Genomic DNA, 24,818 nt, shown 5'->3' with positions numbered 1-24,818 from the left:
TAATCATGACCAGTGGTTCTAACTAGGGGACAAGAACCCACTAGGGGGCCCTCATCCTTTTAATATTGTGTTGAACTTAGTCAAAAAGCCTGAAGAAGGCTGCTTCTAAATCCATTGTTTTACTAAACAAGATTTATTGTTTTTATATATTAATAACTAAAAGCAATGACAATTTGTTCTCTCTCTCTCTTTATTTATTTAGAGTTTAGCTCCAAACCTAACTAAACGCATCCTGATCCAGCTAATCAAGTTATTCGGGGTTATTTGAAAACTACAGATATGCGTGTTGGAGCAGGGTTGGAAGTAAACACTGCAGGGCGGAAGTTTTAAAGTATCTCCAAGCCTAAATTAGTCAGGCCCTATGCACAGCTGCACTACTTCCAGAACTTGTGCAGGCTCCTTTGTTTCCTGTCTGCCAGGATTGGCCAAACTGATTAATCCAGGTGTGTCTGACCAACAACAATAATCAGACACACCTGGATTAATCAGTTTGGCCAATCCTGGCAGACAGGAAACAAAGGAGCCTGCACAAGTTCAGGAAGTAGTGCAGCTGTGCATAGGGCCTATACACATGCCGCATGCACAAATGCCCAAAAGCGCATGTCGATTGTAAATGATCAATAAAGATATTTCATTGGTTCATATTTGTGTCTGTCAAAGCATCGACACGCTCTGATTGGACAGATGCAGCTTCGTGACGCCCCTCTCCTGTAATTATATGGCTTAGCGGCCTTCATGCGGTCTTTCCACCGTTCCAAGGCAGCCAGTGACACGGTTAGCGCGCTTCAGCCCAGCATCATCTAAGCGCAAAATATTCAAAAGCCATGGCAAGGCCTAGAGTTTTCTTCGATATCACCGCCAACGGCAGCCCAGTTGGAAGAGTGATTATGGAGGTAAAGTTCCACGCAATAATTTCACCTTAAGCCTTATTGCAAGAAATAACTCCCTGACATTTTTCCTGCAAGTCGTGCTAACGCCGATCTCATCGATAGCCGCATGCGCTAGGCTAACGTTACTGTATGAAATGTGCACCTAAACCCTACTGTACTGCATAACTTTAATATCCTTGTACTGTTTAAGTGTTTTCCATTTCTGCTAAACAAATCTCATGATTCAGCCATGCTTTTGTTTGTGCAATTACCTGGCAAACCAATGTATAACCATTAACTTAACGATGTTACACTCCCGGCCAAAACTGCTGGCTGATTATTTCTATTTTAAGCCCATGTTAAAATTTCCGGCATTGTGCAGCGTAAGTTAACGTTACAGCGGTTATGTTGGGAATCTGGCAGCGTGAAGGGTTTTAATGTTAGACCCCATCAGTAGTTGGACTTTAAATTGTTAATTTCCATAGTGACACTCTGAGGTATTTATTTGCATAAAACTAATGTTGTTAACGTTATATCGCTTTGCAAGTGAAGCTGCAATACTAAGCACGCGCCGCACTAGGCCGCTTTAACCCCACTTGGTGTTGCTTGTACAGCACCTTATATTCTTGACAAAGGTGCTGCTGACACGGGTTACTGACCGAATAACTTATTTCTCATACGAAGAGTATAACGTTAACGTAATGAACAGAAACTGGGCTGTTCCTGCGCTTGCTTTGGGAAAAACTGCGGAAATATGTAACGCAAGAGTGCGCATTGAATGAATGGGCCGCTGCTCTTTTGTTTAACCCGGGTTCCCTAAAGGCGACTTTATTTTGCCCAGTCCAAACTTCAGGTTTACGCCCCAGGTAAACTCAAACAATTGCGACAAAAGTTTCAGCTTTTGTGCGTGATTTATTAAGAGTAGCAAATCCCCTGTCCGCGGGATTCGTATCCTGCGATCTCTGTTGAAAGATATTCTGGAAAGTTCGCCGGTGTGTGAGGGGGGGATGGGAGGGGACCGTCCTTGCGGACCAGCGAAGATTTCCGTACACCAGTCGCTAAACTCCTTTAATTACCTGCGTTTTTTCTTCTTCCTTAATGCAGTTGTAATTTTGAGTTTAACCAATTTTAAAGTTAAATTCGATTAGGGGAATTTAAAGAACGTAGTGTTTCACACTCCATTCCTTGCGGTAATAAAAGTGTTTTCTGAGCGGCCATTTTAAATTCTAGTAAAACTTTGAAGTGTCACAGACGCGCGGCACTCAAATATGTACTGTGTAACTACAATGTATGCGAGCAAAACCATATATAATGTGCTCCTCTGCCTTTAATGCCTAGATAGTTTTGTCTTCTGCATTGTTGCGGTTTTACTGGAGGTGTTTGCCAGGCTGCAGTGCGGTGGGTCGCATGAAGATGAGCTTGTTTCTACTAGTTTGTTGCATTTACTGTATGACGTAGTCACGCACTTGAACACATTGCAGCTGCAGTCATTTTAAATGTAATTTTTTGTTTAAAATGTATATATATAATATATATATATATATATTTTTTTTTTTACAGCTGAGAGCTGATGTCGTCCCCAAAACTGCAGGTATTTATATATATAATTTTTTTTATTACTTTTACCCGTGTATTTTTGTGTTTGTTTGGTTTTGTTTACCCAGTACCAATCACCTGTATGTCATTTTGCAGAGAACTTCAGGCAGTTGTGCACCGGTCAGCCTGGCTTTGGCTACAAAGGATCCACCTTTCATCGTGTCATCCCCAACTTTATGTGCCAGGTATGAAAGTTAGTCCCAAAAGCTTTCTGTGATCTTAATTGTTTTTTTTTTTTGACGTTAGGTTCTAATCTTGAGACCTTTGAATACAGGCAGGTGACTTCACAAACCACAATGGAACTGGTGGCAAGTCCATTTATGGCAACAAGTTTGAGGATGAGAACTTTACCCTGAAACACACTGGCGCTGGCTGCCTGTCCATGGCCAATGCTGGCCCCAACACCAACGGTTCCCAGTTCTTCATCTGCACAGATCTTACTTCATGGTGAGCAAAAGAGTTGTGATTGACCATGCATTAAATCATTCCTGGATCCATACTGTGCAGAGTCTTGACCTTTTCCCTCACGGTTTCTTTCCACCAGGCTGGACGGCAAGCACGTTGTCTTCGGACAAGTTGTGGAGGGCCTGGAAATCATCAAGAAAGTGGAGGGCTATGGTTCTAGCAGTGGAAAGACCAGTGCCAAGATTGTCATTGCCAACTGTGGCCAGCTGTAAACGCCTCTACCACTAACATTCACCCAAACCCTAGTCTAGTCCCCCTCAGTGCTTTCTTAAATCCTGCCGATAACCGCAACATTCCTATCCCAAGTTCTACAAACCTGCCCCCGTCCACACCACCACATCCTTCAGTCGTCCATCTTTGTCTGAGTTGCCTTTGTTTTGTTTTCATTTTCAGATGAAGTCCTTAAGGTCTTTAATTTGTATCAAAGTCTGAAAATAAAGGGGAACAATGTTAAACTTATACCTTTCTCAGTTTTGCTTGACTTATTTGTGCATTGTTTCAGATTAATACGCAAGCCACCTTTAGTGAGCTATTTTATTTTGATCTGGCTTTTTAATTAACTTTTCTGATCCAGCTCATACATCTAGTAATTGGTGAAGAAATGAGTTCAGCTCTTTAACTGTTCATAGCAGTTGAGTTAACGTACTTTCTCTCCAGAGAAACTATCATACACAACGTGGTATATTCACCCCTTTAAAGCCACACAATGGTGTGGTTTATGTATAAAAAGAACCATGGTCACTATAGATGTTTGCTGAATGGAAGAGACTTGTGAGAATATTAACTTGTTTTTGGTTGAACCGTTCATCAAAGCTTTATATTTTTAAACTGCTAATGTTGTTCTTTTAAAGGGGTGTAGTGATAGTACAAATGAGAGGAAAAACTACACTTCAGTGCTTTGGGGTTCACTTGCAAAACTTCAGCATTCCACTAAGAAACTTGCTGCAATATTCCATAAAAATATTATCTTGATTTCATGATGACTTTATGGATGGGTTAGGGTTTTTCCCTAACCCTTTTATTTCTTATAAAGATATGAATAACTTGCTGAATGACATTGCATTTAATGAGGACAGCTGGCAAGTGTGAAATCTTAGCTGTGTGAACATTCAATGAGGTTACTTTAATTTGACATTGGATATGTAACCATCACTAGAGCTTGCTTGGCCATATCAAGGTATGTGTCATTGTTGCATTATTTGTCTGTGCATATACATAGATTATTAGATGGATTCAAAATGACATTAAGGACCTTCAAAAATATGTTGACTTCATCTGCTTATTCAAATAGTAAAGATGTAAGGACAACTGCATCGTGTTAGTACAGTAGGAATTTATTAAAAGTCAGTAGGTGTGGGTTAGATTTGTACATTTCTTAATTAACCTGCTCATGGAGGCCATTCAACAATCTACAATCTGTCTCCCTTGTGTTTAATTCAGTTCATCAGCTCCTTCGGTGTGTGTGCTCCATGACCTGAAAAGAGCTGCTCTGTATTCTTTAGTATTGTACTCTCAATATTCAAGAAAGCAATGGTGTCAGGTTCGATTCACCTCAACCGTAACAAAAATATAGTTGTAATTGCTGTAGAAATGCTTTTATGCTACCTCTGAACAACAATAAACGGTGTGTTAAGACATCTAAATGCCACTTCAGAAGTACTTTAGTGTAAATTTGGCAAAACTTTTTTTTTTTTTGCCGTAAAAGACACAGCAGAGGTGCAGTACTGATGAGACTTCCAGGAGGAGTGTTTGGAAACATAGACATCATATAGATAGACGCCCTATCGACCGCTACTGCCTATTAGCGCGGTCGAGCCGTGAGGCCGCCATCTTAAACCGGTCACCCGCTCCACTCAGTGTAATCTGTATGGCAGGTGCAATGAGCTGTCAGCGCATTTAATTAATCATATCTCACTGAATACCCAACTGATTTTCACGCGGGGTTTTTTTCTGCAAATGTCATTCATGTAGCTATGATACAGGACACATGGTTCGGCATATTTTAATATTCATAGTAGGCTTAACAGTAATATAATATTCTGATATAAGATATAAAGTGACCAGACGTCCAAAATCAAAATATGTGATGTAGGATATAAGGTATTTTATAAATCACACAATATAAATATGATAAAGGACACATGGTTCGGCATATTTTAATATTCATAGTAGGCTTAACAGTAATAATAAAGATATAAAGTGACCAGACGTCCAAAATCAAAATATGTGATACAGGATAAGGTATTTTATAAAGCACACACTATAAATATGATAAAGAAGCAGTAACAGATAGTTGCAGTAAAGTAAGATATTTTAATAAGTTGTGACACACACACACTCGATTTGCGCATCGCCGTCATGTGTGTATTACACAGGTAAGTTAACGTTAACGTTATTACATTGCTTCCTGATATCACGTGCGCAAACACAAATAACCTATATTTGTATATGTTTATGCTACAGGGCCGTTGAATGTTTGTATCTGATAACCGAGACGCTCTTGTAATAATTACTTTAACGTTACCCATAGCATAGACAGTATAAACTGACTTTACCCAACCTCTCCATGCCGAGTGATGCAGTAAACATAACGTTAGCCTAGAACGTTGGCTGGCTACGATTTCAGTACAGTAATATCAAAGATCCTTGCTCCTTCTCAATTATCTGGTAATATTCTATTCACAAAACACAACCAAAAGTACGGTAATGTTAAAATGTACTTGTGAAAAGTAATCCCGGGCCCTATTTGCGCTGGTCCGCCGATTAGAACAGGAAAATGCTCCACAGTGCTCTGGAATCTGACTGCTGCTAAGCAACGAAACTAGGAGTACGACCGGTTTAAGATGGCGGCCGTATTTCTCGGTGCCCAGCAGCCAATAGGGCATCTAGTCTCTATATAATATCTATGTTTGGAAACGCCAGAGACGAAGACAAGGCTCAGTAAACGTATTCACCCGACAGAGGGCGCTCGAGGCTCGACTCAAACTTTTGTACAGATTTAAAGAATGAGGAAAAGAAAACCAAAGGCATTGTGCAGTCTTCAGTGTGTTTGGGTGGGGTTTTTTTTTTTTTTTTTTTACTTCTACACATTTTAAAAGCAAATTAATTATATCAGTAACTTTAGTAATTTGACCTCGAGTCGTAATGATAACTTCAAAAATACTTTAAACATATCCTCGTGTCCGTTATGTATATCGCTAAATTCTCATTCAGAACACGTAATATTAAAAAGTTCAGAAAAGTAATATTTCACGCTCCATTCCATAGATGTCTATGAAGAACCAGTGCCTAGGACCTCTGATCGGGATGGCACACTCCCTGTCCGCGAGGGCCGTCGGGTTGCGCGCGGCACGACAGGCTCTTCTCGCAGTCGCAGCGTTCCAGTCTCCGGCGGAATTTGGCGCGTCCCCGCAGCAGGCAGACCTCGCCCAGAGCGGGCACGCGCTGACACCTCCTGCCAGTCAAATACAAGGCGCAGCACAGACCCTCCTCACAGTCGCGCGAGCGCACGCACGGGGACATCTCGGGCACTGCAGGCAAAATCATTTATGTAGATATAATTAGGGGCAGTAAGGAAACTAAACCACAGCAGTCAAACCAAGACGATTTTAAGCTTTTCTGTTTTGTTTTTTAATTATTTGAACAACAAAGCAATACCACAATACAACATAGGCTACATTTTAGAGCCAGGGGACCATGGAAGTAAAAAAAAAAGATAGAAAATGCTCAGGACAGTGTAATTTAATTAACGCAATTTCTATAAATATGCACTCTTTAATTAACCGTGACTTTTATTTTGAAAGCGCTGAGAACGCCTGCGTCCCATGCTGCGTCCGAGCGAGCGCCCATTCAGGCGGCGTTCCACTCCAAATTTTCATGCCCTTCACTCACCAACTTCCCTCCATCTCGTGGACTCGGATGTGCGTCATTGCTTATGTACACTATTGGCGGAACTTGGAATTCACTATGGAGCTGGTTTATTATTTAAACCCCTTTTTTACTTATGAATTTTTTTTATGCACCATTCTATATGCATATAAGTTGTTGGAGAAAATATATAAAATCCTATGAGCTGTTGGAGAAAAATAACCCAGACAGCAACATAGAGTCGGCCCACATCTGCTAGACGTGGATTACACACGGCCCAGTTGTGGGCCGGATCTGGGCCGAGTCGCTGACGTCTGGGAAAATTAAAAAAAAAAAAAAAAAATCAGTATAAACTTTGACTGTGAATATAAGGTAGCTACAAGTATTATCTCTACATAATTAAAATATGATGCACTATTATGCGATTAATTCTCAAATATCATACACTTCAGTTAAGCGTGATCTGCTGTGACGTCACAATCATGTTGAATTATGGGATATAGAGCTGCTTAAAGTGTACATTGGAGTTCGCTCCCTTGGTCAAAATCGAGGGGACGAGGGTCTGTCCATATAACCTTCCCATGTTGCTGAGTTTTGGTTCATTTTTATGTGCTTCAGAAGTAGTTCATGGAGACTGAAACAGCAAGCATATTTGTTTTCTTTATTTTAAGAAAGTATTTTCTGTTATTTTTAATATACACAAATAAAAATAGACCCTTTACCATTTTGAATGATGTCTTACTCTTTCTGAAAGAGTATTTTGAGTTGTTTGCGCTGACATGATCCAAGCTATCGCTCCGGCGCCTCACGCCCACACACACAACATATCAGTGCTTCTCACATTGCTAATATGACATGACATGACATAATATGACTCTTATGAGGCAACTAAACATTAAAAAGTTGTTTGTTACTCAATTTAATTTGGCGGTACAATATGTAGGCTGTGTCGCTCAGCATGAGCATGCCGTGGTGTTATTTCAAATACATTTTGTGCGTATGGATGCTATTTTGAGTGGAGGTGACACGAGAAAAGTCCAAATCCTTCTTTACATGATAAATAATAGCTTAACAACCAAATATTACACAGTGACTAACGACTCATTAATTGAAGCAATCATGCCGAATGAGACATACGCAAGCAGTTTAAGTTTCTCTAAGTTTGAAAAACGTAGTTTTTGTATAAGTTTGTTATAGTCATGGCTTTTAAAATTGGCCTAAATGATGTTTGTATGGCACTATAATTTATTTTTATTTTGTATATATATATATATATTTCTGTTTTGAATAGGGATTCAATTTAAAGGATTTAGAGTGAGGGGAAGTAAAATACACGTTTACGGTGTTTCGAGTTCGTTAACGTTTCATTTTATTTACCAGTATTTTACATTATTTCTGAATCTAATAATAAAATGCGACTTACACCAACTTATTTTCTGGAAAATACATGAAATAATGAAATTGAGCTGTTGGCTTTTATTAAAAAGTACATTTACAATGGGGACCGTTTGTCTTTATTTTAAATAATATTATTCCCAGTGCATACAGACTTACCGTCAGATGTACCGTTGCTTACAATGTTTACTAACAGCTATACTATAATAGGATTATCTTACAGAAGTTGCAATCTAAAGTATATATATATATATATATATATATATATATATATAGGCCTATATCATTTTTTTATCAAGTTCAAATAATTTTTTCATATTCAATTTCAAATGATTAATTTCTATTTTAGTAAATATTATGTAAAATAAAATATACGTTTAATTTCAGCAATTGTTGAGCGTGTTTTTTCTATCTTTAAAATAGTGTGATATCGGCTATCATCCCTCCGCCCTTTGGGATATCAAAAAAATATACCCTCGGCCATCAAAAAATTCAATATTGGGTGATCACTATTCTTTCTTCCCACATATTATTTTGGATTTTTTTGGTAACACTTTACAATAAGGTTCATAGTTAACATTAGTTAATGTATTTAACATGAACTAACTATGAGCAATACATTTTTTACTGTATTTGTTAATTTTTCTTAACGTTAGTTATAGTTAATAGTTAGTTATTAATAAAAATGAATAAAAATACAACTGTTCATTGTTTTTTCATGTAAGTTCACAGTGCATTAACTAATGTTAAGAAGATTCTAATAAAGTATTAGTACATGCTGATATTAACATTAACAAAGATTAATAAAGGCTGTATAATTGCAGCTCATTATTAGTTCATGCTAATTAATGTGAATTAATTTTTATTAGGCTAAATGTCAAACTTAATATCAAAATTGATAACCAGCCATATTGTCCTAGTTTATCAATGGACTCTTCGGAACTGTTCATTTTGAGTTAGTTTAATAATTTGTCTTTTTAACCTCAGTTGCACTGTCGATATAACTTTACTGTAGATATATACTGTTGTTGACACAGCAATGTTCACCCGTGAAGAGTTTTTACAGAAATATTATGTCTGTCCTGAACTTGCAAGAACGAGGAAAAATGTCTAAAAGTAATCAATACCTGACCAAAAGTATAATCAAAAACATGACTTTAAGTTATCACAAAAAAAATAAAGCAAGAATAAATAAATCTCTCTCCTCACCTTTTTGACTTCCTCGCCCATCCAACTGAATCTTTGTCTTGGCAGCATTTTGCTGTTTTTTCTTAGAGCCTTTGCATTCGGGTGCCTTGTGAAAGACAATCGTTTTAATCAGCCTTTAATTCTTGAAAGAATGTCCATTTAATGAACTTGAATATGCTGACAGAAAATTGGGATTGTACGTTTGATATCAATGATATTAAGCTATCCAATGAGGCACGGTCAGACATAACTTCAATATAGTGCTGAATCAAATTGGAAGGAATATCTTACTTGTGAAGTGGTGCATTCTTGTAAAGCTTCTCTGATTCCTTGGAGACCTGAGGTTCTTCTAACAGAATTATGGGAATTTGCAACTGTGTCACTCCGTAAATTCAATATTGACTGGAAGAGATTGTTGAGCTCATGTCAAACAGACTTTAACAAAAGCAATTCAAAGTTTTGATAGTGCAAACAACTGATGGCAATAAGCATATAAATCTTCTTTTAAGACACTAATAGCTTTGTGTGTTCATTAGTTGTATGATATTGTTCCAACATAAACATATGAAGGCACATAAAAACGTTTTAAGGGTTTAATAATGTAAATTCTTACCTCTTGAGAGTTTGTCATTTCTCTGGAGGAGTGGATAATGTTGGAATCCAGGCACTGTACTGCAGAAATAACAGACAGCCAAAACATAGCAATAATTGTCTGCATTGTTGAATCAAAACTGTCCTGACCACAATCACAATGAGCCTGTGTGCAAGAGCAAGACGTTGAGCTCTAGTGTGGAAGAGCAACTTCTCCCGTGTTTTAATGGACCTAAGGCAATTACCCAAATTAAACGTTAAGGGGGAAAAAGAAGAGAAGAAAGAAAGGGTCTTTCATTAGTGGTTACTTTCTGAGTGTTCTAATGTTTATAGTCTCAGCTCATGTAGGAAGTGTGTAGTGCATTGCAGTGGCAATTAAGGCAAATTATGGCCCGTACGCATAACAAACATGAAAGCTTGGATGTACCTTTCATGGCAATCCACATAGACCCTTTACACATGTAACACCTTTGAAACTTGTTATGATGAAAAAATTGTCATCCTTTAAATGACAGCCATCATGTAACCGCATCAGTAGACTCGGATGTAAGTTGCTTCCTGGAACGGAACAGGTGATTATCTACACCTTGAATGCTGGCTTAGGGGGGAAACTCAAAATCCATGTTTCTCACCGGACTGGAGGCAGATGATAATAACATTGCAGATCTGAATATGTTTAGTCACTTAATAAAAATGTCTATAGGTCAGCTAAAACATTTTTGTCATGTCAACTACAGATTTATTGTTCAACAAATTATCAATTAGTAACAAGTTGCTTTAATTTGTTATAACCTAATTCCTACAGCTTATCTGTATCTGTCCGTCTTTCTCTCTGTCTGTCTACTGTGTATGCCTTTCTGTCTGTATGGTGACTTGAAACAAAAAAACAACTATGACCAAATGTATTACAGTTTTTTACAATCGCTATGACAGTTTTTTCAATACATTTAACAAGTTTCCTAAACTCTTAACACGGTTAGCACAACATGCGTCTTTGTAGGCTATACAAGTAACACATTTATTGTTGCTTTGACACAAAATGCATAACACAAATTTAAAATGCTTGAACTTCTTTTACACACAAGCTCAACCAATACCAAAACAATGTAATTTTACTGCCAAATTTGCAAATGCTTTCACACTGTATGTCAGAACAGATAACATCAAGTTTTAAACATAACGTATAGGCTAAAGTCAAAGTGAACAGCTGTTCATATTGTGAATTGAAACACAAATATATTCCCTGTATTTTATTCCATTGCTACTGAGGAACAGCTTATTGAAGTTATGCAAATATATAAATTACAGCTGATATCCAAGGAATTACACTCAGGTGTTGAGTTTATTTCAATCGCATGACCATATGTTATAATGTAAAAGAGGACTCTTTGGGCTGATCTTGTGTGTAAAAGGAACAATATCAACAGAAAGAAAGAAAGAAAAAAAGAAAGAAAGAAAGAAAGAAAGAAAGAAAGAAAGAAAGAAAGAAAGAAAGAAAGAAAGAAAGAAAGAAAGAAAGAAAGAAAGAAAGAAAAATGCCTACACGGGGGGAGAGGAAGACGAGTACCAGGACAAGGGAGAGGTATATCTTGCAGTAATGTCCTTTTGCAAATAAAGTCTTTACTGCAGCAATTCTGTCTCTGTCTTTTTTTTTTTCATAAACTGTACATAAAGCTACTCTGAGATGGTCATTATTTTTTTGTATTGAATTTCTGCAGAAAAAGAAAAGAAATGTATGCATTTACTAAACTCAACAAAAACAAAAATGTAGAGAAAATGTTATATTCAATACAATAAACTGTCTATTGTATAAGGGCAGACCACACACATAACATAATGCAGTTTCTGTAATTTCAGCTCATGTTAGTGTTCTTTTTGTCATTGTGTTATGATTGACTAAATGTTCCTGTTGGAAGAGAACATGTGTTAGTGTTTTGAATAATTATTTGATTTTGAAACATGTTTGCAGTGTTTTGTTAGACATAGTTTATTATTGTATTTTGAAAATTAGTTTTGGAGTTTAGTTTACAATGTGTGATTTTGAGCATGAAATTAACCGTTTTGCCAATTGTGTGTTTTAGGTGTGTTGGTGTGTTAAGAGTTTAGGAAAATTTTTAAATGTATTGAAAAAACTGTCATAGCGATTGTAAAAAACTGTAAATACACTAAATAGAACTAAACATTATTAATTCCGATTAACAAATATGTACTTATACAAATATGTCCTCATAATGGTTTAACCAAAGAACATTTTTCTGTAGTTCAATCAACATTTAAAATACAATTTGACTGATTTTTTTTTTCATTTTACATTGTCTGTATTCTTTATCTTTTTTTCTTTCTTTCTTTTTTTTTTTACTTCTCCAGACACGTCACCTATATTCCTACACCATTACTGCTATCTATACGAAGCCTTTCATTTTAAACCAATAATACCATTCCCTTTCAGTATATTAAATGTTTCCTGCCAAAACTGCTTGTATGTTTGGGGACCAAATGTCCCCACAAGGATAGTAGTCATTTTTTACCTAGTGGTGTGGGGAAATATTTTAGTTGTTTGGTCACCATGAGGAAAACAGCTTAACATTTGAAAATGTAACAGTGCTGAATGTTTTCTGTGAATGTTGTGTTTAGGGGTAGGATTAGGGGATAGAATAGCCTATAGTTTGTACAGTATAAAAGCTATAGCTAAAAAACTATGTTAATGGAAAGTCGTCTGTGTTAGTCTATGTTAATGTGTGTGTGTGTGTGTGCGTGCGTGCGTGCGTGCGTGTGTGTGTGTGTGTGTATTTGTGCTGAACATAGGGCAGGTGATGGAAGATCACCCACCAGTCTTCAAACCCTCAGGCTGATTTATAAAAGCCAGCCATGTTCAGATAGACAGTGCAGAAGCAGACTCCAAGCCCTTTAGCATAACCGCATTCTTCAAGCTCATATTCATCTCAGTGTTATTTTAGTATCATAAATATACTAGTTTTTGTTCATATTTTGAATTATTTATTTTTATATTTTCTGTTATTTTTAAGTTGTATTCATTTAGTTGTGTTTTTGTCATATTCATTTTTTTATATGCTTGTATAGGTTTTTTTAAGTTTTAGTTTTTAGTTTATTTAGTTTGAGTTATTTTAGTACTTCATCTTAAACTAAATGAAAATGAGAAATGCAACTATAGCTGAAAAAAGGTTATATTTTATTTCAGTTCAGTTAATGTTCATTTTATTTCAAGTCATGGCATTGTTTGTATGGTTTTAGTTCTATTACTGTAATAAACCTGATTATGTGTGTGTGCAGGGCCGGATTAAGAGTTCAGAGGCCCCTGGGCACAATGACTTGTAGGACCCCCCCCCCCCCCCTTAACTTAATATACAAATGAAATAAACAGTGCTTTATTTTTTCAGCTACAGTATGTGTATTTAACAGCATGGAAGAAAGTCATTAAATTATATGAAATATGAAAATAAAACACAACATAGACTTCACTGTATAAATTGTACATTGATTCTTATTAAAGCTACTATTAAAGTTCTCAGTCAAGAGTGGGGGATTTGGCTCTTTGTATTTTGTTGTTTTATTAACAGGGACATTTTTAATTGTCATCATTTAGCCTACTCTCTCAAGCCGTTTCAAACCCAAATAAGTCTCCCTCTTCTGTTGAAAATAAAAGTTATTTGGAGGAATGTGGGTAACCAAACAGTTGATGTACCCCAGTGACTTCCATAATAGTTTTTTCCTACTATGGTATAGTCAATGGGGACCAGCAACCGCCCGGTTAGCCACACTCCTCAAAATATCTTCTTTTGTGTTCAGCACAAGAAAGAAATTAATACAGGTATGGAACAACATTAGAGTGAGTGAGTAAATAATGACATCATTTTTATTTTTGGGTAACTATCCCTTTAAGGACAAGTGGCTGCATGTTTACTATTAGGGCTACTGTCTCTTTAAGATCTGCTTGCGACGAGTCTAATATACACGCATTTGACAAGATTTGTTTCTTATTTTTTTCTACTGTTCTTTCACTTTAGACATAACCAACTTTGTTTATGTAAACCTTGTGTGTATTTGACAGTATTAGAGCAACAAGACTCGAAAGATAACTTAGTCCAGTAACAGGCGCTGTTATACAGGCTTTTAGTGCATGTGCGCGTCGGGGTGTAACGTTATTGCGCTCAGAAAAGCACCCGTTAGAACAGCGCATCAGCAGCGAATGACATGTTTAACCGGCAAGGCTTTAAAGCACATGCAAATAATTCATTTTTATAAACTACAGTGTCCCGTTCCTCTGCATTTCATGTGAATATACGTCGCGCTGTAGGCTACAGTATGTTGAGACGGAGGCGCCAGAACTGCAAACTGATAGAATGCACGATCCTACGATATTTCTTCAAAAGCAGATCGTGGAGACATTTTAATCATAATATTTGACATAATATTTGACGGTGCCCAGGGCCCCTTAGATGTCCTGGGCCCCTGGGCAATTGCCCAATTGCCCTAATGGTTAATCCGGCCCTGTGTGTGTGTGATCTTGTTTTAACCTACATTGTGAGGACCAAATGTCCCCTCAAAGATAGTACAACCTGACATTTTTGACACAGTTGGTTTTGACCCTGCAAGGAAAACAGCTTATAAAACATAGTAATGGTTTTTGCAAATGTAAAACTGCAATGTTGGCTTTACAGCAGCTCTATAATAAAGTTATTGTCCAGCTAAAGTTAGCTTTGATTGATTCACTTCCCTTGCAAAGATCATTAGTTATTAACTTATTAACTTACACGACACCGTTCTAATAGAAGACCCTTAACGCTCTCCGACCCGCTCATTCGCACAACAATATTAAATATATATATATATTTAAATAAATAATTTTACAATTGTATTATATTATAATTTTTTGAACCTCTGCGCAAGCTTTAAAAACGCAAACCTGCGATAACGCTGACGGCGTACACATGCTTATTAAGCGTTTAGTCTGTATGCGTGTTTGAATAATATGTGCACAGTCATGTAGTCTTTCTTTACAAATTGACCTCAACAAATTACCTGTCTGGCCTTAAAAATGTATAATACAGAATTATTTATCGCTTCCGCATAGCCATGTGAACCAGACCTATTTTGACAACGTTTTATCTGTACAGAGGTAAAGGGAAGAAGGCCTTCACAGGGAAGAGACTAGTTGACACTTCAAGACTGCGTTGTCATCGTGTCCAGACGCAGGTCCTTAATTAAATCTGGAGCCGGCGGACTGATCGAGTAGCACTAATAGAGAGATACATCCACGATCAGATGGTATAAGCAAATCATTTGTGACTCTAATTGAGAGCTGTCTCAGTACTATGGTACGGTCTAGATCCTGACAGCTGGTCCAAAACGCAGCAGCTAAAGATCTTACTAGAACCAGGAAGTATGACCATATTAGCCCAGTTCTGTCAACACTATATTGGCTCCCTATTAAACATCATATACATTTTATGTTTATATTGTTGATTAATTACAAAGTACTAAATGGTTTAGCTCCGCAGTACTTGAGCAAGCTCTTGACGTATTATAGTCCTTAACGTCTATTGCGATCTCAAAACTCTGGCCAGTTGATAATACCTAGAATATCAAAATCGACTGCTGGCGGTAGATCCTTTCCTATTTAGCACATAAACTTTGGAACAGTCTTCCTAACATTGTCCGGGAAGCAGACACACTCTGTCAGTTTAAATCTAGACTAAAAACACATCTCTTTAACCTGGCATACACATAGAAAATTATACATTCCTATAATTCAAATCAGTTATATGATTATCAGGCTGCATAAATTAGGTCCTATAGACCTAATTTATGGGGACACTTCTAATTTAGGGGAACACTTCCTATAACACCCGATTGTACTCGTTTACGTCATCAGAAGAACAGAAGACTGCGTTGTCATCGTGTCCAGGCGCAGGTCCTTTATCAGATCTGGATACGGCCTAGATCCGGCAGACTGGACTATTTTCTTTAATCTTCTTTAAGCGCAACAGAGCAACTGTGTCTAAAGTACTGGAAAAGAGAGAGTTAAAAGTTTCTGTCACAATATCAAGTTCTTCTAAGCTATCTGGGATGTTGAGATAAAACTGATCAGGAAGATTATTGATAAAGCAATCTTTAGGGCAGAAGTGATCGGTCTAATACATTTGTAACACTGAGTCGGCTTTGCAGCTTGGCTAAATGAAGTTTACACGAGACTAGATAATGATCTGAGATGTCATCGATTTGCTGCAGAATTTCAACAACATCAACATTTATTCTGTGGGATAATATTTGATCTAGAGTATGATTACGACAATGAGTAGGTCCTGACATGTGTTGTCTAACTCCAATAGAGTTCAGAATATCTTTAAATGCCAATCCCCAACAATTAGGACTTTATCTGCAGCCAGTACTAACTCTGATAGAAAATCAGCAAATTCTTTGATAAAATCTGAATTGTGCCCTGGTGGCCTGTATACAGTAGCCAGCACAAAAGTCGAACAGTATTTATCACTTACGCTACATAACGTTACAGAAAGCACCACCACTTCAAATTAATTATATTTGAAACTAAATTTCTGAGTAATACTGAAGATATTGCTATATTACAGCAACCCTCCCTCTTTTCCTTTTAAACAAGCCTTGTGTTTATAGTAGTAATCTTGCGGGGTGGACTCATTTAAAGTAATGTAATTGTCTGGTTTTACCCAAGTTTCTGTCAAACACAGCACATCAAGGTTATGGTCTGTAATCATATCATTAACAAAAAGTGCTTTTGAAGAAAGGGATCGAATATTCAGCAACTCGGGCTATATCATTTGATCATCTGCATTATATATATATATATTTTTTTTGTTGAACATCAATCAAATTTTTACCCTTAAGTGGGTTTGGGAGTTTTATGTATTTCCTTGTTCGGGGAACAGACACAGTCTCTATATGATGATTTCTAGGTGAAAGAGTATCTATGTGATGGGATTTATCTGACCTCAGTGACGTGTGACAGCTAGCAGACGGTCGGTTAAGCCAGTCTGTCTGCTTCCTGACCTGAGCCCCAGTTTGTCATGTTTGAGCTTTAAGACTATGTGCCAAATTACTAGAGAGAAGAGCAGCACCATCACATGAGCGATGAATACCGTCTCTTTTCAACAGGTCAGGTCTGCCCCAAAAACTTTTCCAATTGTCTATGAATTCTATATTATTTTGCGGACACCACTTAGACAACCAGCCATTGAGTGAACAATCTGCTAACTATCTCATCACTCCTGCGAATAGGAAGGGGGCCAGAGAAAATTACAGTGCCTGACATCGTACTTGCAAGTTCACACACCTCTTTAACGTTAATTTTAGTGATCTCTGACTGGCGAAGTCGAACATCATTTGTGCCGACGTGAATAATAATCTTAGAGAATTTACGATTAGCATTAGCCAGCACTTTTAAATTTGCTTTGATGTCAGGCGCTCTGGCTCCCGGCAAAATGTGACTATGGTGGCTTGTGACTATGGTGGCACGTTTCGTGTAATAGAATCACCAATAACTAGGGCACATTCAGGATTCTCAGTGGGTGTTTCACTGAGTGGGGAGAACCGGTTTAATGTTGTAATCGGAACGGAAGAGCTGTGTTTTGTCCCACGACTACAGAGTCTCACAGTCATCCAATCATGCCCTGCTGCACGGGCTCTACTTCAGCCGGAACCGAATAATGTACAGAGTTCACTAAGCTAGTCACATCCAAAGCAGTATCTAAAGCCCTTGCACTCTTACTATCCTCCATTACAGTTTGGATGCATGTCTCTAGTTCTGAAATCTTCTCTGTCAGCCTGACTGTCTTTCTGCATTTATCACATGTAAATCCTATATTGCTGACAGAGAATGCTATACTATACATGAGACATGAAGTGCAATGACATTAACAGGAGAAGTTTCTCCTGTTATTATAACAGGAGTTTCTAGAAACAAACTTTGTTCTATTATTTTCATGTTATCACTGTGAAGCTGCTTAGTTACAATCTGTATTGTAAAAAGCGATATATAAATAAAGGTGACTTGACTTGACTATTCCGAGGTTTACTGTAATCAGCTGGATCCAGGCCGTATCCAGACCAGATGGAGGACCTGCACCTAGACACGACCACAACACATCCCTGAAGTGTCAGCAGAGATTGTGTCAACTAGACTCTCATCGAAGGCCTCTTTGACACGACAGCCATCAGCACTGATCCTCAACAAACCCGTCTCCACACCAGCGTGATGACTATGATCTTAAACCAGATGGAACTGGATAATATTCTGATTGTTCCAAACCAATCTGACTTCTGACCTATAATGCTGCCTGAATCATAATCATACACTGTTCGTTCGTTGGCCAGAGGACAACTGACCCCCCGACTGAGCCTAAGTTTTTAAACTCCATTCTGCCACCTGATGGAGTTTTGGTTCCTTGCCACTGTCACATTTTTCCACCTTTGTTGCCATTGGCTTGCTTAGTTGGGGACATTAAATTTACATTAAATGTAACATTTAATTTAATATTCAACAATAATATTGATCTGCCTGCCTGACACTATTATAGTGAGAACTGAACTGAGCTAGACGATGACATCACAGTTTACTCCAGAGCGGCTATATATACAGGTGCTGGTCATATCCTTAGAATATCATCAAAAAGTTGATTTATTTCAAGAATTCAACTTAACAGGTGAAACTAATATATTATATAGACATTACATGCAAAGTGAGATATTTCAAGCCTTTATTTGTTATAATTTTGATGATTATGGCTGACAGCTTATGAAACCCACAAAATCAAAATCCCAGAGAATTTGAATATTACATGAGATCACACAGTAATTACACAGTAATACCATGGTCATTGAACCAGGTTTTGGTTCTTTTGGCAGTGTGGGCAGGAGCAAATCCTGCTGGAAAATGAAGGAAGCATGAAGTGCTCTGAAAATGTCCTGGTAGACGGCTGCGTTGACTTTTGCATCTCATTTGGAAATCAAGGTCCCAGAGTCTGGAGTAAGAGAGGAGAGGCACAGAATCCACGTTGCTTGAAGTCCAGTGTAAAGTTTCCACAGTCAGTGATGGTTTGGGGTGCCATGTCATCTGCTGGTGTTGGTCCACTGTGTTTTCTGAGGTCCAAGGTCAACGCAGCCGTCTACCAGGAAGTTTTAGAGCACTTCATGCTTCCTGCTGCTGACCAACTTTATGGAGATGCAGATTTCATTTTCCAACAGGACTTGGCACCTGCACACAGTGCCAAAGCTACCAGTACCTGCTTTAAGGACCATGGTATCGCTGTTCTTAATTGGCCAGCAAACTCGCCTGACCTTAACCCTATAGACTATCTATGGGGTATTGTGAAGAGGAAGACGTTATACGCCAGACCCAACAATGCTGAAGAGCTGAAGGCCACTATCAGAGCAACCTGGGCTCTCATAACACCTGAGCAGTGCCACAGACTGATCGACTCCATGCCACGCTGCATTGCTGCAGTAATTCAGGCAAAAGGAGCCCCAACTAAGTATTGAGTGCTGTACATGCTCATACTTTTCATGTTCATACTTTTCAGTTGGCCAGCATTTCTAAAAATCCTTTTTTTGTATTGGTCTTAAGTAATATTCTAATTTTCTGAGATACTGAATTTGGGATTTTCATTAGTTGTCAGTTATAATCATCAAAATTAAAAGAAATAAACATTTGAAATATACCAGTCTGTGTGTAATGAATGAATATAATATACAAGTTTCACTTTTTGAATGGAATTACTAAATTAAATCAACTTTTTCACGATATTCTAATTACATGACCAGCACCTGTATATAAATTTAAAAAAAAATTATAAAAAAAATCAAACATCAGTTAAGAATGTCTTTAAATGCCAATCCCAATGCATCTTTTTCATAATCTACATGTATATTAAAATCACCAACAAATAGGAATTTATCTGTAGCCAGTACTAACTCTAATAGAATATCAGCAAATTCTTTGATAATGTCTGTATAATACACAAACTACAGCTAGTTCAAAACGCAGCAGCTCGAGTTCTTACTAGAACCAGGAAGTATGACCATATTAGCCCTGTTCTGTCAACACTGCATTGGCTGCCTATTAAACATCGGATAAATTTTAAAATATTGCTGATCACTTACAAAGCACTAAATGGTTTAGCTCCGCAGTACTTGAGCGAGCTCTTAACGCATTATAGTCCTTCACGTCTACTGCGATCTCAAAATTCCGGTCAGTTAATAATACCTAGAATATCAAAATCGACTGCTGGCGGTAGATCCTTTTCCTACTTAGCACCAAAACTTTGGAACAGTCTTCCTACCATTGTCCGGGAAGCAGACACACTCTGTCAGTTCAAATCTAGACTAAAAACACATCTCTTCAGCCTAGCATACACATAACACATTATAGACTTATATAATTAGGCTGCATAGTTTAGAACAGCCGGGACCGGGAACACTTCCCGTAATCCTGATGTACTTGGTACATCATAAGAAGGACGGCGTCTACGCTAATATTAGTCTCTCTGTCTATCCCGAGGTTTACCGCTGTCCACTGGAACCAGGCCGTATCCAGATCTGATGAAGGACCAGCGCCAGGACACGACGACGACGCCGCTGACCTAAAGTGTCAACCAGTCTCTCCTCCTCTCCACTCTGACTTCAAACAACCGGAACTGGACAAATACTCTGATTCATTCTGAACTTCATACACTGTTCACTCATTGGCCAGAGGAGAACTGGCCCCCGACTGAGCCTGGGTTCTCCCAAGGTTTTTTTCTCCCTTCTGTCACCTGATGGAGTTTTGGTTCCTTGCCGCTGTTGCCTTACCTTCTGGCTTGCTTAGTTGGGGACATTTAATATTCAACAATATTATAGATCTGCCTTAAAGGTGGATGATGATGAAATTATTTTTTGTATTATTTTCATGTTATCACTGTGAAGCTGCTTTGATACAATCTGTATTGTAAAAAGCGCTATATAAATAAAGATGACTTGACTTGACTATTGGGGTCCTGGCGGCCTGTATACAGTAGCCAGCACAAATCTCAAACGTGATTTATCATTTACATTAGATAGTGTTACATTAAGCACTAACACTTCAAAATAATTTTCAGACTTTCAGAAAAAAAGACTTCTCAGTAATTCTGAAGATATTACTATAAATGACAGCAACACCTCCCCCTTTTCCCTTCAGACGAGGCTCATGTTTATAACAATAATCTTGGTAGGTGGACTTAAGTATATTTGGGGGAACAAATTTGTACCCAGACGTGACCAAAACCAGTGAAATCTCCAAAAACCTCCCTTTTGGGACGTCCTCATTTGTAAATCTGGTATAAAAATAAAGTAATTAAAGTTTTTTTTTTTTTATTGTAACAATGCAGAATGTTTTGTGTGGTTGGTAGTTTAGGGGTAGTGTTAGTGTAGGGGGATAAAATATACAGTATGTACAGTATAAAAACCATTATATCTATGGAATGTCCCCATTTAGATAGCTAAGTAAACTGTGTGTCAAGTCAAGTCAAGTCATCTTCATTTACATAGCGCTTTTAACAATGTAGATTGTTTCAAAGCTGCTTTACAGAGATAAACGTATAATTTAAGGTAATAGAGATTGTTTTGGCTTTATAGCGGTTCTTGAATAATGTTATTTTCCAGCTAAAGTTAGTTTTGATTGATTCACTTTAGTCGAAATGATAATTTGTTATTCAATTAGGGGCCGCTAAGACACCGTTCTCTCTAAACAGACTTTAAACGCGAACTTGTGATAAACGCTGATGGCGCTCACATGCGCATTAAGAATTAATTCTATAATTATGTGCATTTGAATATATGTGCGCAGGTTTGTAATTCCCTACAAACCATGCCTAAACAAAATACTTGTCTTGCCTATAAATTTTGATACAGAATTTTATTTTAATTTATCACTTTGGGGTAGGAACGCGAACCGAATTTTCCCACAACGCTTTATCTGTAGAGTGGTAAAGGGCTATAGAGAGGCTAGAGGCTAGTTGGCACTTCATCACTGCGTTATCATCAGGTCCAGGCGAAGGTCCTTCGTCAGATCTGGATACGGCCTGGATCCGGCAGGCTGCGGGAAAACCTCGGGATAAACAAAGACACTAAAATTAGCGTAGATGCCATTCTTCTTATGATGTAACGAGTACATCAGGATTTAAGGGAAGTGTTCCCAGTTCCGGCTGACCTAATCTATGCAGCCTAACATTGAATTATAGAAGTCTATAATGCATTATGTGAATGCTAGGTCAAAGAGATGTGTCTTTAATCTAGCTTTGAACTGACAGAGTGTGTCTGCTTCCCGGACAATGGAAAGAAGACTGTTCCAAAGTTTTGGTGCTAAATAGGAAAAGGATCTACCGCCAGCAGTCGATTTTGATATTCTAGGTATTATTAAATGGCCGGAATTTTGAGATCGCAATAGACGTGAAGGACTATAATGCGTTAAGAGCTCGCTCAAGTACTCCGGAGCTAAACCATTTAGTGCTTTGTAAGTAATCAGCAATATTTTAAAATGTATAAAATGTTTAATAGGGAGCCAATGCAGTGTTGATAGAACGGGGCTAATATGGTCATACTTCCTGGTTCTGGTAAGAACTCGAGCTGCTGCGTTTTGAACTAGCTATAGTTTGTTTATTAAGCGTGCAGGGCAACCACCCAGTAGAGCATTACAATAATCTAGCCTTGAGGTCATGAACGCATTAACTAATTGTTCCGCATTTGTCAATGAGAGCATATGGCGTAATTTAGATTTAGTTTTTAAGAAGGAACAATGTGGTTTTACAGATACTAGACACATGACTTTCAAATGAAACACAGCATGACGTTGTTAAGACGTGGTGAGGAGGTTAGAAAATGACCAAAATAATTGGTCATCAGCTGTTCTTTAGACAACGTTGTGGGAAGGTAAGGAAGCGACCAAGCGCTGTGGTCACGAGATGATGGGTCATGCCACAACGCCTTTTGGTATCGTGACCAATACCGACGTCACGTTACGTCGCCGTTACGTCACGTGTGTGCTGGGAAGATTGGTATCAAAGAGCACATCCAGGTTCCTAATCGACGACGAAGACTTAACAGAGCAGCCATCAAGTGTTAGACAGTATTCTATGTTATTATGTGTGGAATATTTTTGTCCAATAATTAGAATCTCTGTTTTTTTCTGAATTTAGTAGTAGGAAATTACTAGTCATCCAATTTTTTATATCAGCTATGCATTCCGTTAATTTTGTGAATTGGTAGGTTTCGTTAGGTTTTGAAGAAATATACAGCTGAGTATCGTCGGCATAACAGTGAAAGCTAATTCCATGTTTCCTAATGATATCTCCTAATGGTAGCATGTACAGAGTGAAGAGCAGCGGTCCTAATACTGAGGCTTGTGGTACGCCATACTGAACTTGTGATCGATAAGACATCTCTTCATTTACTGCTACAAACTGATAACGGTCAGATAAGTATGATTTAAACCAGGGGTGGGGAACGTTGATCCTGGAGGGCCACTCTCCTGCAGTTTAGCTCCAACCCTAATCAAACACAACTGAAGCTAATCAAGGTCTTCAGGGTTACTAAGGTTACAGGCAGCTGAATGGTTTTTTTCAGGGTTGGAGCTAAACTCTGCAAGAAAGTGGCCCTCCAGGATCAACGTTCCCCACCCCTGATTTAAACCATGCTAGTGCAATTCCACTAATGCCAACATAGTTTTCTAGTCTATTTAAAAGGATGTTGTGATCAATGGTGTCAAATGCAGCACTAAGATCGAGTAACACTAAAAGAGAGATACAACCACGATCGGATGATAAGAGTAAATCATTTGTGACTCTAAGGAGAGCTGTCTCGGTACTATGGTACGGTCTAAATCCAGACTAAAAATCCTCGCAGATATCATTTCTTTCTAGAAAAGAACACAGTTGTGAGGATACTGCTTTTTCTAATATCTTTGACAGAAAAGGTAGATTCGAGATCGGCCTGTAATTGACTAATTTTGTAGGATCAAGTTGCGTTTTTTTTTTTTTTTATAGCCAGCTTAAAGGTTTTCGGTACGTATCCTAGAGACAAAGACGAATTAATGATATTAAGAAGAGGATCTATGACATCTGGAAGCATCTCTTTCAGTAGCTTAGTCGGTATAGGGTATAACATACAAGTTGTCGATTTAGATGATTTAACGAGTTTGCAAAATTCTTCCTCTCCTTTAGCAATAAATGAATCAAATTCCCCCGGGAGACTACAATGCTCTCGCTGATGCGATACTGTAGTCGACGGTTGCATAGATATAATGTGTGTTTGTGTGTGTGTGTGTGTGTGTGTGTGTGTGTGTGTGCGCGTGTGTTGTGTGCGCGTGTGCGTGTGCGTGTGTGTGTGTGTGTGTGTGTGTGTGTGTGTGTGTGTGTTTGAATTACCAGAGATGACACAGGGCAAAGGTAAAATCTGTTGAGTCATTTAACATTTTCCATTCTGTGGCTGAACGAACATTACACAGGAAATGAAACTGACACAGGTTACGATGGATCTGTAATCTGCAATTGTCACTGACGTTTGATATTATTGGGAAGACTTTTGTGTGGCAAGTAACAAACAATCACCATTGGTTTCATATTCCAACAATTAGGTCGCTGTTGTAAATCTGACTGTGTATTCACAAGTGAAAACTAGCAGCTGATTGTGTGTGTTGAGGCTGGATGAGAGATCACAGATAAAGGCTCATTGTGATGAAAAGAAGCCTGCAGGTCATTCACCTACCCAATAAAGAGCAGCAGATGCACACAATTACTCTTGTTATGACGCAGTGTTTGTTTGTGTGTGCGTGTACGTGTACAT

At 38.0% G+C, this 24,818-nt stretch overlaps 2 protein-coding genes across 3 annotated transcripts in view; one reads left to right on the top strand and one right to left on the bottom strand.

Annotated features, from left to right (window-relative positions):
• Positions 1-509: 509 nt before the first annotated feature.
• ppiaa (peptidylprolyl isomerase Aa (cyclophilin A)) lies at positions 510-3,389 on the top strand. Its single transcript, XM_079637433.1, has 5 exons — positions 510-893; positions 2,430-2,460; positions 2,562-2,650; positions 2,740-2,912; positions 3,010-3,389. The coding sequence occupies exons 1-5, from the start codon at positions 825-827 to the stop codon at positions 3,140-3,142; spliced, it is 495 nt and encodes a 164-aa protein (XP_079493559.1). The 5' UTR covers positions 510-824; the 3' UTR covers positions 3,143-3,389.
• A 2,619-nt stretch (positions 3,390-6,008) lies between these two features.
• The window catches only part of LOC307011579 (dickkopf-related protein 4), a 39,301-nt gene continuing 20,491 nt past the window's right edge, over positions 6,009-24,818 (bottom strand). Inside the window, exons 2-5 of one of the 2 annotated variants that reach the window (XM_079637434.1) lie at positions 9,994-10,052; positions 9,672-9,782; positions 9,402-9,486; positions 6,009-6,460 (exon numbers count right to left, since the gene is read on the bottom strand). In XM_079637434.1, the coding sequence (XP_079493560.1) occupies positions 6,219-6,460; positions 9,402-9,486; positions 9,672-9,782; positions 9,994-10,011 (456 nt within the window). In that variant the 5' untranslated portion in view covers positions 10,012-10,052 and the 3' untranslated portion in view covers positions 6,009-6,218. Of the gene's footprint in view, positions 6,461-9,401; positions 9,487-9,671; positions 9,783-9,993; positions 10,058-24,818 lie in introns of those variants that run through there. The other variant, XM_079637435.1, reaches the window with a different exon arrangement.

This window comes from Phoxinus phoxinus, assembly GCF_949152265.1.
Source record: "Phoxinus phoxinus genome assembly, chromosome: 15".
Classification (NCBI taxonomy): Eukaryota; Metazoa; Chordata; class Actinopteri; order Cypriniformes; family Leuciscidae; genus Phoxinus; species Phoxinus phoxinus.
Note: the sequence above shows the minus strand (reverse complement) of the source record. Positions and strands in the feature narration are given on the sequence as shown.

Bases quoted from the DNA above. Each gene is read 5' to 3' on its own strand.
- ppiaa (XM_079637433.1), top strand. From the start codon at position 825: ATGGCAAGGCCTAGAGTTTTCTTCGATATCACCGCCAACGGCAGCCCA. The intron at 894-2,429 runs GTAAAGTTCCAC...TTTTTTTTACAG, and splicing joins TTGGAAGAGTGATTATGGAG to CTGAGAGCTGATGTCGTCCC. The intron at 2,461-2,561 runs GTATTTATATAT...GTCATTTTGCAG, and splicing joins TGTCGTCCCCAAAACTGCAG to AGAACTTCAGGCAGTTGTGC.